This window comes from Motacilla alba, chromosome 1 (genome assembly GCF_015832195.1).
Source record: "Motacilla alba alba isolate MOTALB_02 chromosome 1, Motacilla_alba_V1.0_pri, whole genome shotgun sequence".
Taxonomy (NCBI): domain Eukaryota; kingdom Metazoa; phylum Chordata; class Aves; order Passeriformes; family Motacillidae; genus Motacilla; species Motacilla alba.
Window position 1 is genome coordinate 107,659,120 of NC_052016.1, and position 16,813 is coordinate 107,675,932.

Below are 16,813 nucleotides of genomic sequence, written 5' to 3' on the forward strand. Positions count from 1 at the left end.
CAGAGAGGTTGTGAAATCTCCTTCTCTGGAGGTACTCAAAATTCACCCCGATGAGATTCTGTGGAACCTGCTCCAGGTGAACCTGCTTTAGTACGGGATCTGGGCTAGATGATCTCCAGAAGTCCCTTGCAATCCCAACTATTCTGGGATTTCTGTAATTCTCTAGATACTTTGGGGATACATTTGAGCTGATCTGTGTTTTTTAGGCTCCCATGCCTTTTTCTGAAGGCCATATTCTGGAAACTGCTGCTTTCATTGTTCAGGTCATAATGGGATCAAATAGTATTTTGTCAGGCTCTCTTGGATCAAAACGTGATTGTTATAGGTAGCTCTGATGCAACATACAAAGCTAGCACATAATGTAATATTGGTGTTGCAGAGAAGCAGAAGTGCTCTAGTTCTCAACTGTTTCTGACAGGGCATCACTGGGATGACCAACACAGAAGCCCAGAGAAACTTTGGAAAAATGATGAATTAACTGATACAAAAGAAGCTGCTTAAGATGTTTGGTCATGACATGGCAAAAGAAGACACTTTTTGAATGTCCTGTACTGAAGCATGAAACATGCTCTGAAAAAAAAAAAAAGAAAGAAAATTGAAGGGAAAGTATTGAAAGTGTCACCTAATAATACAGGAAGGGAATGCACAAAGAGTGAAAGAGGTTAAATGAGCCAGTGGAAAGGACACACATCAGAAGGAGGGCTAGGAAGACAGCAGGTCAAACAGAGATGTTTCTTTAAAAAGGAGAGTTGGGATGAAGCATTTGCAGCACATTCTCATTTAATGTATAACACAAGAGAAAAGATGACACAGATTAAAAGTCCCCCTTTGCAAGGGGAAAAAGAAATAGCAATTTTAGGCAAACATCAAAGGGTGTAATTGCTCTGTTTATATGGAATGAAAAATGTTCTGCAAAGGAGTCAATTTACATAATGTGGAGGCATTTAGTATGATTTATAGCCCTGCCTTAAAGGCAGTGGAGTGCAAAAAATGTTAAAACCCTTACATTTTCTTAGAGGAATAATTGATGTTGAAGAAGAAACTTGTAAGAACATCACAAGTTCTGAGACTGGGAAGAAGCTGAAGGTGGACATGTGTTATTGCACAGTCCGATGGGCAGCTGCAAGGAGACCTTTTCCCCAGCACCATTATGGGAAATGGGAGGAAAGCACATTGCAGGCAGCCAGAGTGAGATCCCACAAGACCCTGAAGAGGACAGACTTTCCCCCAGTGCTCTAATGTGTGTGGATATACTGTCCATCCTAAACAGTAAACTAGGAGCCACTTGCCCTGCTGAATCTCCCCAAGTTGCCTGTCTGCCTGTGCTCGAGCTCATGTGTCATATTTTGCTTGTTAACTTCCACACCAAAACCAATCTGGATGTAAAAAGTGTTTCTTCATTTCTTTCTGCTCCTGTTGCCAGCTGGACCTGCCTCTTGAGACTGCCCAGGTCTCAGGTATCAGTACTCATAGGAACACAAAGACAGATGTGGAAAACACACAGCTCAGCAAAGGGACAGGGCAGCACCTTTCTTGTGACAGCTGCCCCTCAGTTTTTGCAGCTTAAAGCCGTTGCAGAACAACAGCCTCATTCCCTGCAGAGATCCCAGCTAGGAAGAGAGCTAAAGCAGTAAGAGCTAAATGTCCTGAGATTGTATCTGGCTTCAAAAATAAAGCAACTTTATTATGCCATTTAAATTACACTCAGGGGAAGAGGAGAGAAGTGCAGGTAACTCAGAAGAGCCTCCTTTACACCAGTGTGACAGGGCTGCCCAAAGTTCATGGCAGGAGAAACCTGACACAGAGGGTCTGGCAGAGATTTGAGAGAGAGTTCTGTGCAGGTGAGTCCCCTGCTCTGGGGGCTGTGCTGATCACTGCCTGGGAGCTCAGAGGGTGCAAGGCATGAGCACTTGCTGCTGGGTGCCTTTAGGCTGAGCTCAGCTTTGCTGCTGGGATCCAGAGCAGCTTTATTCCCAGGCTACTTCTGGTCTCATTTTGCTCTTGAAAAGGGACTGCTTTTCCCACAAAGATGTGGCCACAGCACTCTGTGCTTGCTCTTTCTGCTGATCCTTGTGCCCTCTCCTGTTCTACAACTCCTAAGGCCAGGCATCGTTAGCTCCTTGTGACTGGCACAAGGATATTCCTGTGAGTTCTGCACAGCCTGTGAAATGCTCTCCTTTCTGAGAAAAACTGCTCTGCTACTCACCTTCCAGCTGAGAAGGAATTAGTGGCATGCCCATTTTGTTTTGAATCAAAAGAGGTGGTCACATTTTGATTTGCCCATGGATAATATTTAGTGCAGGCTTTTGAAAGGAAGTCTTTTTGCTTTGTTCTGCAAGACTTTGAGCACTTTCATATTTTAACAGCCTGGTGTAGTGGGACCTGTCCCTGTCCATGGCAGGGGAGTGGAAACTCAATGATATTTTAAGGTCCTTTCCAACCCAAACCATTCTATGATACTATGATTCACTGATCTAAATGACAAATCATAATTCCCCACATGATAATGGAATCCTCTTGATCATGTTCTTGTGATAGCCACTGAGAAATTAGTAAAAGCTAGAGCTAAGCATTCTTCTTTTCAAACTCAGTGTTCTATTTACTTCCTTGAAAATGTGGAGATTGAGTTTCCTCAACTGAGTGCAAAGTAATTTCTACCATACAAATACTTATGGAACAAACTTGTTCATGCATTTTCGAGAGGTATAAAAAACAAATGAGAACATTTTTGTGAAAATTGCCACAGATGATGTTTCACTGTTTATCTTTGAAAAAAAACATAACAGAACAACATTAAGCTAAAGACTCTACCTCTGCTAGCCAAGGGTTAGCAGGATGATAGTGCATGTAAAATCAATACTAGATAACTTAATTGTCGACTAATCTCAATTCACACATTCCTAGGGATAAGTGTACTATAGAGTCTGCTGGGATTTTCATCCTGTTTCATTAATGAAAAAGGAAAGACTCTTTCCAAGATTACCTAGGCTGTTCATTTTATAGACTGTCCTTTGAAAAACACTGTTCTGTAAAAGTGAAGAAACAGGAATCTGATACAAATCTAATACAGAAGGTAGTCCAGTAATTCATAATTTGAGCTATGTATTAGCTTCATAAAGGCAAAAAAATATTTACCCTCTCACACACAATCTAACTCATTATCCCTGTCTGGTACTGTAGTCAGGACATTCGTCTTTTGAGCATTATTTAAATAACTGAAACTCATTAGGGACCATAATACCATTACTTACAGGGAGCAACATCTTACATTAAGAGCAGTCTCACCTGTCTCACCTATGGAATAAGACATTGGCCAAAATCAGTACAGATTGTACAGCTGGGTCCCAAGTGTGTGGTAGCCATAGCAGAAAGAACAGGAAAATGTCATAGTATTATTATGTCAGCATGAAAGGTCTCACTGTTCCCAGTCGAATTCTCTTTATTCCCAAACACGTTCCTTTTACTTACTTGCTGTGGGATTTTCAGGCTATTTTAGAGTATTTATGACTCAGTTATGAATCTTCAAAAACACGGATCATTGTCAGCATGGGCTCAAGTGAATTCAGCATTTCCAAGGAGAAATAAATAGGCAATAAGAAGCATACTTCTCATTTCACATGTCTATTCAAATACTGTCTAGCATCAGTCAGATCCATGCACTTTAAAGCCTGCCTCGAGAGACTATGGCTGCACTTGTAAATAGGAGCAGAAGCACTCAACAACCTGAAAAGGAGTCACTGAAACAGAGGGGATGTCACTGGACACAAAGCTTGGCAGACACTCATGATGGAGCATGTCAACACGAAAGCCTTGACTGAATGCAGATCGTGTTCATGGTTGTTCATTTGTGAGGCTTTCTAAGGAGAACAATCTTTGCTTCCAGAGTAGTTAGGAGTGTTATTTATTATTTCATTCTATGCACTGTATAACAGCACTTCACTGCTGTTTCTTTCTTTGAATCACAGGATCAATCATGTTGGAAAAGACCTCTGAAATCACTGAGTCCAACCCGCAACCCAACACCTGCCAACTAGACCAGGGCACTGAATGTCACATCCAGCCCTTCCTTAAACACCACCAGGACAGTGACTCCACCACCTGGGCAGCCGATTCCAAAATCTAATCACACTTTCTGTGGAAAAACTCTTCCTAATATCCAACCTAAACCTTCCCTGCAGGGGTTTAAGATTATGATGTCCTCTTGTCTTGCCATGGGTTGCCTGGGAGAAGAGGCTGATCCCTGTCTGGCCACAACCTTCTTTCAGGCAGCCATAGAGAGTGATAAGGTCAGTCCCTCAGACAATACACTTTGCTGCTCTGAGAGAGCATTTCTGCCAAAGGAACATGCCAAAGCTTGGCAACTGTCTTGTAGGAAATGGGTTGGATTTCAGCTGTGTCTCAGTTCATCCTCTCTTCCATGAAAGAAAAGTGAGTTGCTACACACTTCAGAGGGCTTTGCTCCAACAGCCATGAATTTGCTGGATGATTACATTGATAAGGAGATGCTTATCTGTCTGACACCAGTAATCCTATAAATTATTAGTAAATAACAGCAATCCTATGATTTTTCTTCCTTCGTCTGATAACAACTGCATTAAATAAAAATTAAGAGAAGTGACTTAATTTTCAGGAGGTAAACCATTAGAAACCAGATGTTTACATCTTTACATTTGCCTCAGGCTGTAATGCCTAAACACAAGAGGAAGACAAAAACAAAAACCAAAACCAGTGTAAAGGAATATATATAACATATATACAGCATCTCTCCCCATGCTGCACAGGTGGGGCCCATAGCATTAATCTAAAAATCTGAAATCCCTTCTACTATTTCTAATAAATGATCACCTTGGGGAAGATAAGAAGTAGTTTGGTTTTTTTTAATCCTGGTATCTATTACAGAAAAAGTGGTCTTACTTCATCCCTGACAGGCATCTGCAGGGTGTTTGCCAGCTTGCCCCTTCCTCTTGATTAGGGCCATTTGGGTCAGCTCCAGTGAAAATGTTAATTATTCTGTTGAACCAAGTACAGGAAGGAAAAGATGGAGGGGTTGGTTGGAGTAATGACCGCTGCACTCGGGGAAGGTGCAGAGCCAAAGGCATTAAAAGGAGTGCAAGGCTCAAGAGTGGGATGGAGATGAGAAGCCAGGGTGAGAAAGGTAAGGGAGGGCCAGCTGTGGCAGGGGCTCTGTGCGTGCTTTTTGCCCTCATTCTGGGAGTGAAGCAGGAGTCCTGCCCCACTAGAATTTGCTTACCTTCCTCATCTACCCACCTGTTCACTCCTTCAGTGTGCAGTGGAGGAACAGCACAAAATACAGAAGCATCTGAGCTGGCAGTGTGGCCTGGTGGCCAAGAAGGCAAATGGGATCCTGGCGTGCATAAGGAAGAGCATTGCCAGCAGGTCCAGGAGGTGATCCTGCCCCACTAGGCAGCCCAGGTGAGGCCATATCTGGACTGCTGTGTCCAGTTCTGGGCTCCTGAGTACAAGAGAAACTTGGAGATCCTGAAGTGGGTCCAGTGGAGGGCAAAAAAGAAAAAAAGATGAATATGGGATCTGAGCATCTCTCTTATGAGGAAGGCTGCGTAAACTGCACCAGCTTAGCCTCAAGGAGAGATGACTACAAGGGGACCTCATCAATGTTTATCAGTATCTGAAGGGAGGGTGCCAGAGGATGGAGCCAGGGTCTTCTCAGTGGTGCTGAGCAATCATACAAGAAAACAACAAAAAGTAAGAGTCTTTGAACTCCACTAACAAGTTGATAGGCAATTTCTCAGAGTGGAAAACTTCTGCTCATAGCTCTTTATTGTGGCTTAGTTTATCCTCATGAAACATTGAATGAGCACTCTAAATAACCATTCTGAGTGAAAGAACAGCTTGGGCAGTGAGGTGAAGTGCCTCCACCTGCTGTGTTGGCCCAGACAAAAAGAGCACTTAGAATTGCCTTTACACACACAGAGCTTGCTGTCAAAAAAGGTATTTTCATTTATCAGCTCTCTCACAGAGTTTTCATAACATTTTCTAGCTTTTCTGGTTCTTTGGTCTCAAATTAGAGCTATTCAGATGGGAAATGCAGGGTGCCTTCCTGAGTACAAATATCTCAATACTTTTAGTCTTCAGTTTAGTTAAAGTTTTTATGTCAGGAAAATGGCTGCAGTTAGGCATTGGCCAAGAGTGTTCCCAGTGCAGCCTATTGGCATAAATGGAAAACCTCCTATTTGACTACAGAGGTTTAGAAAAGAACCACAAAATCCAGACTGAGTTTTTAGATGTGGCTGAAAGTTATACAGCTGTGTTGGGTTGAGTCTGCCTCAAAATTGTTTTAGATACTGATGAGGACAGGTTTCATTTTACCTTCATCATATTTAACACACTTGAAATGGTCCGTTTGCATTGTACATTACAGAGAGCAACCTGAACTGTTACTGCTGTTAAATGTCTTATCAGTACTGCTGGGTTTTTTTCATCTAAGGGATAGAATGGTTTTCAGCTTTGGATGGCAAAGCATTTAATTATTTCTACTCTTTCTTCCCCAGCGTTTTAAATATTAATATGATATCTGTGTTTTGGCACACGCAAAAGAACAGACTGGATTAGGCACAAAAGTTTAATCTCACAGAGGTGGGTGAAGGATAGTCCTGTTTTCAGTCACTGCTCAAGTTCCTGGAAAGGATATTCAGTGTGACAGCATAATTGGTGTGTTACAGATAATTGTTGATAATTCAGAGTCCTCTGATGACTTTCATCTGTGTCCAATACCCCATCAGCATAGCTGGTTTCCTGAGGCTAGCAAATCTTCATTTTACTGACAGCATTGCTAAATAAATGCCAGCTGAAAATCTTTTCTTTCCTGTCAGATTTGTAAGGTGGAAGCTGAGGACCTCAACATTCTTCATTTAGTCCACAATGTGTTCATATTGCCTGAGGTTTATACTTCTTTGCTGAATAGAAGTGAATAATTTAGTTTCAGCTGCAAAGTTACTGACAGCTGGAACAGTCCTTTTGCCTTTCCTAGTGCTGCATATTGCATCCAAATTAACAGTAAAAACACACTAGAAGAATGCTAATACAAAGATTGCAGGGTGGATGAAAAGCAACCCAAAGTTAAAAAAAAAAAAAAAGGTATATGTCCAATGTACATGTGTCCCAAGAAAAGAGATCAAAGCAAAGTGTCACAACTACAGCTCCAGCTGAATGACTGCAGAGCCATTCCTTGGTAAAGGATCCTCAAAGCATTTGTCAGGTGCTTTGTCTTTTCCATATTCACATTTTCACTGAACTTCCAGGAGGATACATTCACTTTGTACTTGAATTCTCTTCTCTTCTAACAGTGCAGTCTGACAGATAATAGGATTAGTTCCATGAAATGCAGAAAAAGCAAGAGTTATACTTGTTGTATCGTTTCAGGAGCCACTTATTTGGGATTTCTATGAATAGGATGTTTGCTGAAGCACAGTGATATGCTGAGAAAATTATTCAAAAAGTCATTTATTTTTCACACACTTGTCTGTCTGCCCAGAAAACCAATAATTTGTTTATTCAGTTAAATAAGATAGGACACTGACTTGCCAAGAAACAGAAATGAGTGCTGAGAGCTGTCAATACATTCATGAATACAGATAGTATTTTACACTGACTTTGATTTAATTATAGCTGAGGGCTTATGCATCTTTCTGAAAGATTTTTTCCCTGTGGTATTCATGGTGAGAACCATCAGGGCTGTAAACTCCAGGGACCTTCCAGCTCTCTCATTTCATATGGATTACATCCATCGTGGGAAGAAGAGCTGTATTTTATTGGAATGACATAACTGAATTGAGGTCCTAGTAAATCATATCCATTGGCACATTCTCTACAAACCTTTGGCAGTCTGATTTCTGAGTGAAGTTTAGGAATATGTTTAGGAATGTACTCTCCATGGATGGAGTGGGAATTGCACACTGTGCCTTTCTTCCTTACGAAGCATGGAGAGCTTTCTCCCGATTCAGTGCTGACTTTTCCAGTGCGCTCATAGTTCTGAATCTCAATTTTGTCTCTCTCTGCAGTTGCTACAAACGCAGAATTGAATTTGCTGAATGCTGCTATGTGTCTTTTCCTGATAAATCAAGACAACTGAGTTCAGGGAAGTCATGCCATTAGAAAAGCAGTGTGATATCAGAATTGGCTGTCTGTCTCATTGCAAGCTAAGCTATGCTCCAAATCAGACTAAGCTTTACCTATTTCACACTTTCAGGTTTCATTCTGATACACTATTTTTTTCTGGGGATAAAAGCCCAGTTATTTCAGCATTGCAAAGCCTTTTATCCCTCTGTCTTCATTGTTGCTAATGCAATTGCTTGTTGCAAATGATTGATTTTCCCCCCTTTTTTTCCTTCATTAGTTTATCATTTGTTGGATGCTCAGAGAATACCACAAGACCATTCTGAACACCCATCTACCATACAGGTAAAGATACAATTTTCAGATGTTGTTTATACAAAGCACTCTCCTATTTTGCAACCTTTATTAAACCCTGAGTTTATGAAAGCTTTCATGTCCAAGCACAAATGTATTTGTATGACTATCCTTATTTACAACCTCACTGACTCCTAATATTAACATGTAACATTAGGTTTGAGGGCAATGGTTTCCTTCTATGAATGTTGTGATGATTTTCCCCCTACTGTTTGTATTTCTTCTACTGATTTTATTTTTAAATATGCTGTCTTCTTCAGACACCAGAAGCAAGGTGTCTGCCCTGCAGCACCCCAGCTCTCTCTCCACACTTTTTGGACATCAGTGTAACATCTGCACCACCTTTCTTTCTACTACCATTTGTCAGAGGAAAGTCATTACTTGGCACAAAACCCAACACTGGTAAATTCAGAGGAGGTACTTTAAGAAATGGAACTACACTGGTAGATGGCTTTGCTTTCCAGAAAACCCAATTCCTCCCGTGCTTCCCAGACATCAGCTGGAGTTAAGCAATAAGGATGGAGTCAGATGCTCTGTTGATATGGCAAAGCCACTAAAACAAATCCCATGCACGGGTGTTGAGGACAGTGCACGAAGCTAAAACCAGAGCTGAATTAAACTGAGACGAGAACAGAAGGTCTGCCCAACATCTGCCTCTTCTCCCTGCTGCAGGAAAGGCCATCCCAATCTGTCATTATCTGTCACCTGCTGAGGCCTGAGCGCAGCAGAGGGGCGTTCTCGGCCGGCTCTCGGGGCCTGCGGCCACTGCTGTCGGTGCCGGTGCCTGCCATCGGCGCAGTCGCTGCCAGGTGTGGCGGCAGCGGCCCCTCCGCGGCCCCTCCGCGGCCGCTCCACAGCCCTTCGACGGCCCCTCCGCGGCCCCTCCAAGGCCCCTCCGCGGCCGCTCCCGGCCCGGCCCCGCCGCCGGCCCAGCGCCGCCCTCCGGCGGCCGCGCCCCGCAGCGCCCGGGGGAGCGGCGGGCTCGGGAGGCTCAGCCCCGGGCGCGTCCCAGCGGCCCCGATAAAGCACATTAGACTTGCTCAAGCAAAACTGCCCTCAGAGCATCCGTAAGGGAGGCCCCCTGCCCCGCGAGAAGCCGCCGGAGCACTCTGCGGGGATGCGCCGAGGGGCTCGGGGCCTCTTGCTTGTCACAACTACAGCCCCTTCCCCTTGTAACTTAGATGGCAAATCACTGCCCTTAAGTAGTTGAGATTTGCTCTCTTTCTCGTGTGAGAGAAGATAACAGAAAACAAATCAGATACCAGATATAGACAAAACCGATTTGTTTAGAATTATCATTACTGCCTGACTCTATATTGCATGATTTTCTTCTTGAAACATCCCTCAAGTACAATATGAAGGCAGTAAATGGTAATATTACCTTGCTGTGTTTCTCCAGCACATTTTTTGGTGAGTTATGCCAGGAAGCTTTGGAACCATTTGTTTGGAAAAAAGCTTTAATAGCCTTGTTGATGATGGGTTTCAACATATTTTTCTTCTCTAAAATACATATTTGATAGTGAGTTGTTTCATTTGTTCCAATCTCCCAGGGTACAATTCTTATTATTAATAATAACAATATTTCCATTTTTGTGTTTTTCTCTTAGGTGGGGAGTTGTACTTTCCCATGACAATCAAGGTGGGGAAAAAAAAGTGCATCTTACCTTATAAAAGGAAAAGAACAGCATGCATTCAGCAATAATTTATTCCACCAGGTGCTTGTCAGTGACAACATTGAAAGAAAAAAATGTTCCTTCCCCAGGAGCCCACAGAAGATACTGGGTTGATGCAGGGAAGGAAGGGAGTGAAACGGGGTGTGAATCCATCAGCACTGCTCAGCCCAAGGGAGGGCTGGCACATCCTAAATGATACTTCTGGCAAGCCAGAGGGCAGGAACAAAGATTTAGTCTTGTTAAATCGGCACCTGTATTTCCTGTGAAGTGACACAGCTGAGATGCTGATGGACACAGGGCTGATGCTCACAATTCTAAGTGTCAACATAGACCTTTTAGCCTTTAGTATTCCTGCCTGGCCTTGTCAGAGTTAGTGTTTGAACAAACTCTCAGGCTGACTTTCCCCAGGTTTCACCAACCAAATAAAGTTTGAGGTACCTCTGAATGGCTCCAGGGGAGTTCAGTGCTGTCTTGCACTAGGTCCTGAAAAAAGGTGTTACTCGGAGGGGTTGGTAACACTGAGGGTGCTGTTTCATTACCTGTTTTGCAGCGTGTATGCCACTCCATGCTCTGCTCTGCTCAGTGGTCTTGCCAGGGAAATGCTTCCACATCCCTGCTGCAGGCCAGCAACTGCAGGGAAGCGCTGGCTCTGCTGATGGCCAAGAGCAGGAGAGCTTTCCAGGAGTGTTTGACCAAAGTGCCCTGCTATAGTGCCCAGTTTAAGGTGCCCTTCAGGAAGAATTAGCAAACTCAGGACAGGCATGAGTCACGTGCACTTTTTGTGCCCTTCTAATGCTGCTGTCCCCAACCTTCTTGCACCCAGATCCTTTTATTCCTCCTTTACCTTGAAAAACAGATGCATGGAAAAAGAGCATCTTCTTTTACAGCTCCAGCCCTAACTTTTAATCTGGCTTCATTGCTTCCACAGCACTGGAGTTTTATGCACGTAAGTCTATGATTCTTTAAGATTTTTCTAGTCAAAATTGTGCTATTAGCTTCCCCTGATGAGGACATGTTACTTAGGATGATGTATTTGATTATACATTGAACCCAAAATCTTGGCTTCCCCTGCTTTTCTTATCTGCCTTTTCTTTTTCTGCATGCTTTTTCCCTTTTGGAGGATCTTTGATGGTTTCTTTTTGTCTCCCCTCAGCTGTCTGTCTGATGATCTTTCCTTTGTACCCTTCCTTGCCTCTCTGAGCTGTCCTTATCCACAAACTTATGTATTCTTTCCATGCAGACAACTTTCTTTCAATGACTTCGCCTCCATCTCTCAGGATGGGAATTTCACCCTGTACCATTTCCTTGGGAATTATTTGCTGCCAACATGAGCTCCGCATGGTTAAAAGAGATGTTAATGTTTTCTCTGCACCAAGGTGGCAGCACTTTTCTTGACTGCTTTTCACTCAGTCCTGCTTCCTACTTGTTGCTCCCCCTGCATCCCTACGTATTTCTATCTTGCAGGGTATGGGTGTGGAGACGTTTGTGTCTTATAAAGTATATGAAATAAAACTTTTCCTACCTCTTTTTTAGCTAAGATTTCTTGCCCGTATCTTGCCTGTTACAGCATTCTTTGCTCTCAAAAAATGCGTTGTTGCTTTTTGAAGGGTTGCCAAGATCCCTTTCCCTGCACTGGGCTCACATCAACACCCTGTGCATCTTTTTCAAATGTGCCCTCCTTGAAAATGGCTCATACAGGGAGCTCTCTACATTCTCAAATCCCTTTTCATCTCTCATTTACCAGGTACAGGCTGGTTTCTTGCTCCTACTGGCCCACCTTGCAACCTTTACTTTCTCACTACGGCATTTTCAGATGCTGTTATGGCTGTGTTACTCTTCAAGCAAAAGATTCCTGTAAACACATATCTGCATGTGTCTCCTTCAAACACTTCCTTCTCCATGAGCACACATCCAGTGTGTTAGGCAGTTCAGACATTCCTTTCAGCTGTGTCAGTTTTTGATGGCTGTGTGTCATGATGAAATGCTGGGAAGAAGTAAGGGATTTGTGAAGCTAAAAACACAGGAGTTGCCTGATTTAGAATGAACAAGCTATTTTCAAAGGCACAGTGGGAGCACTTCACATTGTATGGCCTGCATCTTCATTTGCACTGTAGGCTGTGCGTCAGCAAGGCTGCAGGATGGAGGAAACTTGACAATGCTTCATTTCCATTTTTACATATGCAAGAAACCAGCACATTGTGTCTACTCAGGGGACTTTTACACTGTGAATTATATTCCGTTTCTTCCTCAGCCCCTCTGACCTCCAGTCATGCAGGTACGAGTAAAAATCTTTGCTCGAGAAAATAAAAAGTTTATGTAATTTACTGTCTGTAAAGTAATAAAAAATTCTGATCCCTGGAATGAAATGGATTAGAAAATCACCCTTTTGTGAACCATTTCTGTTAACTTTGGTGACTGAAATGGAGTGGTGAACACAGAGCACTATTTGGGCACGTAGGGGTGACAGCAATAAAAATGAAGAATTTGCTTGAAGTGATTAAAGGCAGGATGCCTTACACTGCTTCATTCCCTCTGGGAGATGAAGAATTTGCAGGAGAATACTTAGTAAATCAGCGGATGTTGTGCTCCACAAGCTCAGCAGTGAGTTCACTGGTTCCTAGCCCCAATAATCCAGTTATCAGGAAACAGCAAAACCCTGAGCACAGAGACTCCTCTCCTGACTCTTGACTATGGATGCAAGTTTATCCATCTCCTCTGAGATGGGAAGAGGCTGATATGAAGGAAAGTCACAGAAGCAACCATGACACCCCTGGCAAAGAGCCACGCTCCAAGGAGATGATTCTCCATCGCCACCATGTTCCCTGCATGTTGGAGGTGCCTGGTTTGGGGGATGCTGCAGACTGCAGTTGTTTGAAACTCTGGCTCCACTTCCAGGTGGTACACTCATAAGCAATGTAGGAGCCTAAATTTCATTACCTTTCACGTAGGTTTAAGTGCTTTTGAAAATTTTGCCCATCAAACTTTTGCAAATCTCCCCCATTGTGCACAGTTAAAAAAGTTTTCTCTTTGCAGCTGTCATTTGGAGGTTGGACAAAGGCTGAGAGATTAAAAAAAAGCACCTACTGAAAGGATGTGTGGAATCTCCCATTGTCCAACCAAAAACTATTATCATGCAGGACCAGGCTCACAAGCTCATCATTCTATTCACAACTCTGCCAAATGTTTGTTAAGTAACTTTGTGCCAGTCACTTTTTTTTTTTTAAATGCATGCAGGTTACTCCAGCGGTGAAACAGGGGTATTGATGCTTACTGTACTTTGGAGAGGGGCTTGGGATCTTGAAAGGAACACAGAGGTGGTAACACACAGTCTGTGGGGAACCCCAGGCCCCCCTGGCCCCTCGTGGTATGGGCAATTCTCCGAGGGCAGTGAGCTTATCCAGGGGGACGCCTCGGGGGGAGCTGTACCCCAGCCTGCCTGGCAGCTCGATGGCTGCTGGACAAAGGGCTTTTGTTGTGGGCTCACAGACACCGGGGCCTCACCCAGCTCGGCCATCAGGGAGAAGTACTCATTGCCCATCTGTGCCTTGTCCTGCGCCGACTGTGGGTCCCCAGGCCAGGCAAACTTGCAGTCAGAGGCGACGTGCCCAGCCCCGCCGACTTGGTGCACACTGTGGTGTTGGTGATGCTGCGAGTCTCGGTGCTCTGCCACAGCCTCAGGATGTGGTTGTCATCCTCCTGCAGGGTCCCGTTGAGCACTGCCAGCTCCTGCAGCTGCATTTTGTGCAGATCGTTCTGCTCCTCGGGATCTTGATCGGGGGTCTTGATGCTCTGCTTCAGGATGTTCCTGATCTGCTCCACAGCCTTCTTGATGTTCTTCATGGCGTTGGCGGTGATGAGGGCATGCAGGGGCTCGTCCTCACCTGGCAGCATCTGCCTGTCCTTGCAGCACATCTTGCCCTTCTTCACCGAGCCCTTGCCCCTGATCATGATCTTGGCGTTGCACTCCTTCTCGATGCTCTTCAGCGTGTTCCCCCTGGGCCCAACGAGGAGCCCCATGAAGTTGATCTCGGGGTACTCATCTTGTGGGATCATCACCTTGTCACTCACCCACATTGCCAGTGGCGTGTAGTCAGCTGGGGGCTTGAAGTCAGGATTCAGGGCCACCATCTTGGTGATGAGGTTGTGCCTCTCCTCCTCCAGCTTCTTGCGCGTGTTCAGGTGCTTCCCCTCACTGTTGTAGATGGGTTCTGGGGAAGGAGACCCGTCCTCGGGGCTAGAGGGGATGCCCAGGTTGCCCATGCACAGTTTGCAGGTCGGGTATTCAATCTGCAGGTGCACGATGTAGGCGTGCTCCTGCTCGCGCGTCAGCCCAGGCGGGATCACCGTGGGCATCCCCGGGATCATCATCTTCTGCTCCAGTGGGTCCTGGTTCCAGCAGTTGCGCTTCTGCTTTCGCGGAAGGGAAGTACGCCCTCCAGGGCTTGTGGGCGGCAGCCGCCCGAGGCCTGCGCAGGCGGTGGCAGCTGCGCCGGTGGCTGCGGCCGCAGAGGCGGCGGAGGCAGCAGAGCCGCGAAAGGGAAAGCGGCGGCGGCCATGAGGGCACGGGGGGCAGCGGGGCCGGGCTGGGCCGCGCTCGCCTCGGTCTCCATAAACAGCCCCGCGCAGCCTTCGCGAACCTTCCGCGCCGCCTCTGCCTCGTGCCTCCTGCAGGCGCAGCGGGCCCGGCTCTCTCAGGGCTCCGCAGCCCCGCCTCACCTCGCACAGCCCCGCAGGCCGGGAGCGGAGCCGGCTGCAGCCGCGCTGCAGGAGCGGGCAAGGGCCGGCAGGAGACCGGAAAAGAAGGACTCAGCGGGAAAGAGGGGATCTCAAAACAGCGTGGCCGCGCCGTTTTGAGAAGGAGTGCCTGGGACGGCATGGCTGGTGCCTTCCCTGGCAGGGAACGAAGGATATGGAAAGAGTCGGGGGTGAAAGAAGACACAGGGTGGCGAGAGGATGGTGTGTTATAGATAAATAGCCAAATTATACCAAATCAAGTAATTTGCGAGAGCCAAATTACGAGGCAACAAAAATATCGTTTATTTCACGTATTGGATTGTAAATTTTGCCAGCCATGCCAGCCACGAATCAAAAGAGCAGAGCCGAGCCCGGGACTCAACTCTGGGTGAACGCAGCTCTGACCCCCTGACACATCAGAACTGGTGAGTTCACAAAGTCCGTCCAAGTGAGTCCAGTTTTTATACTCTTTTTCTTGCCCGAAGCCACTTTTCCTTTGTCCTTTTCTTTGTTTGACAAGCTTTTTGATGTTTCTCGGGTGTTGAAGAATCCTATCAGATGGGTAAACAGTGCCAAATCTGGAGTCTCCGGGAATATTCATGTAGTCCTCTTGTTGGCTGTAGACTTCTGTCTCTTGCTCTGATAGTGCAGCCGCAGAATGCACATTACACATCCGAGAACACATACATGTATAATGGAGTTTATGGGAATCCCCTTTTACATGCTAGTTACAATTTACAGGAATCCTTTTTACATGCTAGTAGGTTTACGGTAACCCAGAATACACATAACACAGTTTACGGGAACTACCTCATCTCTGGTTCATCTCTGATTGCTAAGGGCCATGATGGCTTGGATGTTCCTGAAATCTGTTCGGATGTTCCTGAAATCCGTTCGGAACTTCTATAGGAGAAGTTCCTCTTTTACTTGCTAATTAGAGATTCTATTCAGTGGACACCTGTGGAAGTTACAAGCTGATGAAGAAATTGATGTCTCAATTCCTGTGTAGGATTTTTAGGATTCCAGGTGCCCTTCTGTGTTAACCCTGAAGCATGATTTTAACTCATACATATATTATACATATATATATATATATATACACACATACATACGAATTTTAATGTAACAGTAGCACTCCTGCGTCATATCTGGACGGTTTCCGACCTTGTCTTGCCATCAGGGAAAGGAGGATAGGGTGGCAGATGGACAGAAAGTGACAGAGAAGATGGCAGCAAACCCAAGCCATCCTGGCAGTTTTCACTCCTTGTCTCACTCTTAGGAGCAAAGGGTAAGGAAAGATAGAGACAGCTTTACAGAAACTGAAAAACGTGGGGGTTCACAGGAGAGGGGACCACAGATCTAGGGCATCGACACGCTGAGTGCAATCGTTCATAATCGTCCATAAGTACCCTCTAGGGCTTTACCATCCATATGCTGCAGCAGACGTGTTGGGAAAGTTGACAAGAGTCCATCTAATGGTCCTTTTGCAGGCAGAGAGCCTCTTGTAGCTCTTAAAAACTCCCTCCCATGAGAAAACTGTTCATAAGTGTACTGCTTAGTGATGGTAGACGTCAGTCCCATCGCTCTGTCCCAGTATGCTGGTTCCCTTACTGGGAATCCCTCTCCCCGTAAGCATTTCACCCCGTGGAAGACGGGGGTCCCGCAGGGTGTATCAATCTGCGGGTGACTCACAGGAGTGCCAGTTGAGGTCCTCACTGGCTGCCCGCATTCTCTACTATTTATAGCAGCATGTGGCAGCAGTGATGTGATCGTGATCCAGGGAGGCCACAAATGGCAGCAGGGAAAACAGACGAGACAGGTCTTTTTGTGTAGCGCGAGAATCCATTTTAGTTGTGGCTACGTTTTAATCACTAAGTGCCCATAAGAGATAGGATATCTGTACCAAAACTTGCTGTAGGCAGTAGCAACAATCAGGAGAGTTGTCTTGCTCCTCTTCC

At 45.2% G+C, this 16,813-nt stretch overlaps 1 protein-coding gene across 1 annotated transcript; it reads right to left on the reverse strand.

Moving 5' to 3' along the window:
• Positions 1-13,356: 13,356 nt before the first annotated feature.
• Positions 13,357-16,001, reverse strand: LOC119703716 (splicing factor 1-like). The gene is given in 3 exon segments (XM_038143896.1): positions 13,357-13,739; positions 13,742-14,882; positions 15,960-16,001. Coding segments are annotated over 3 exon segments (1,566 nt in total).
• Positions 16,002-16,813: the final 812 nt, after the last annotated feature.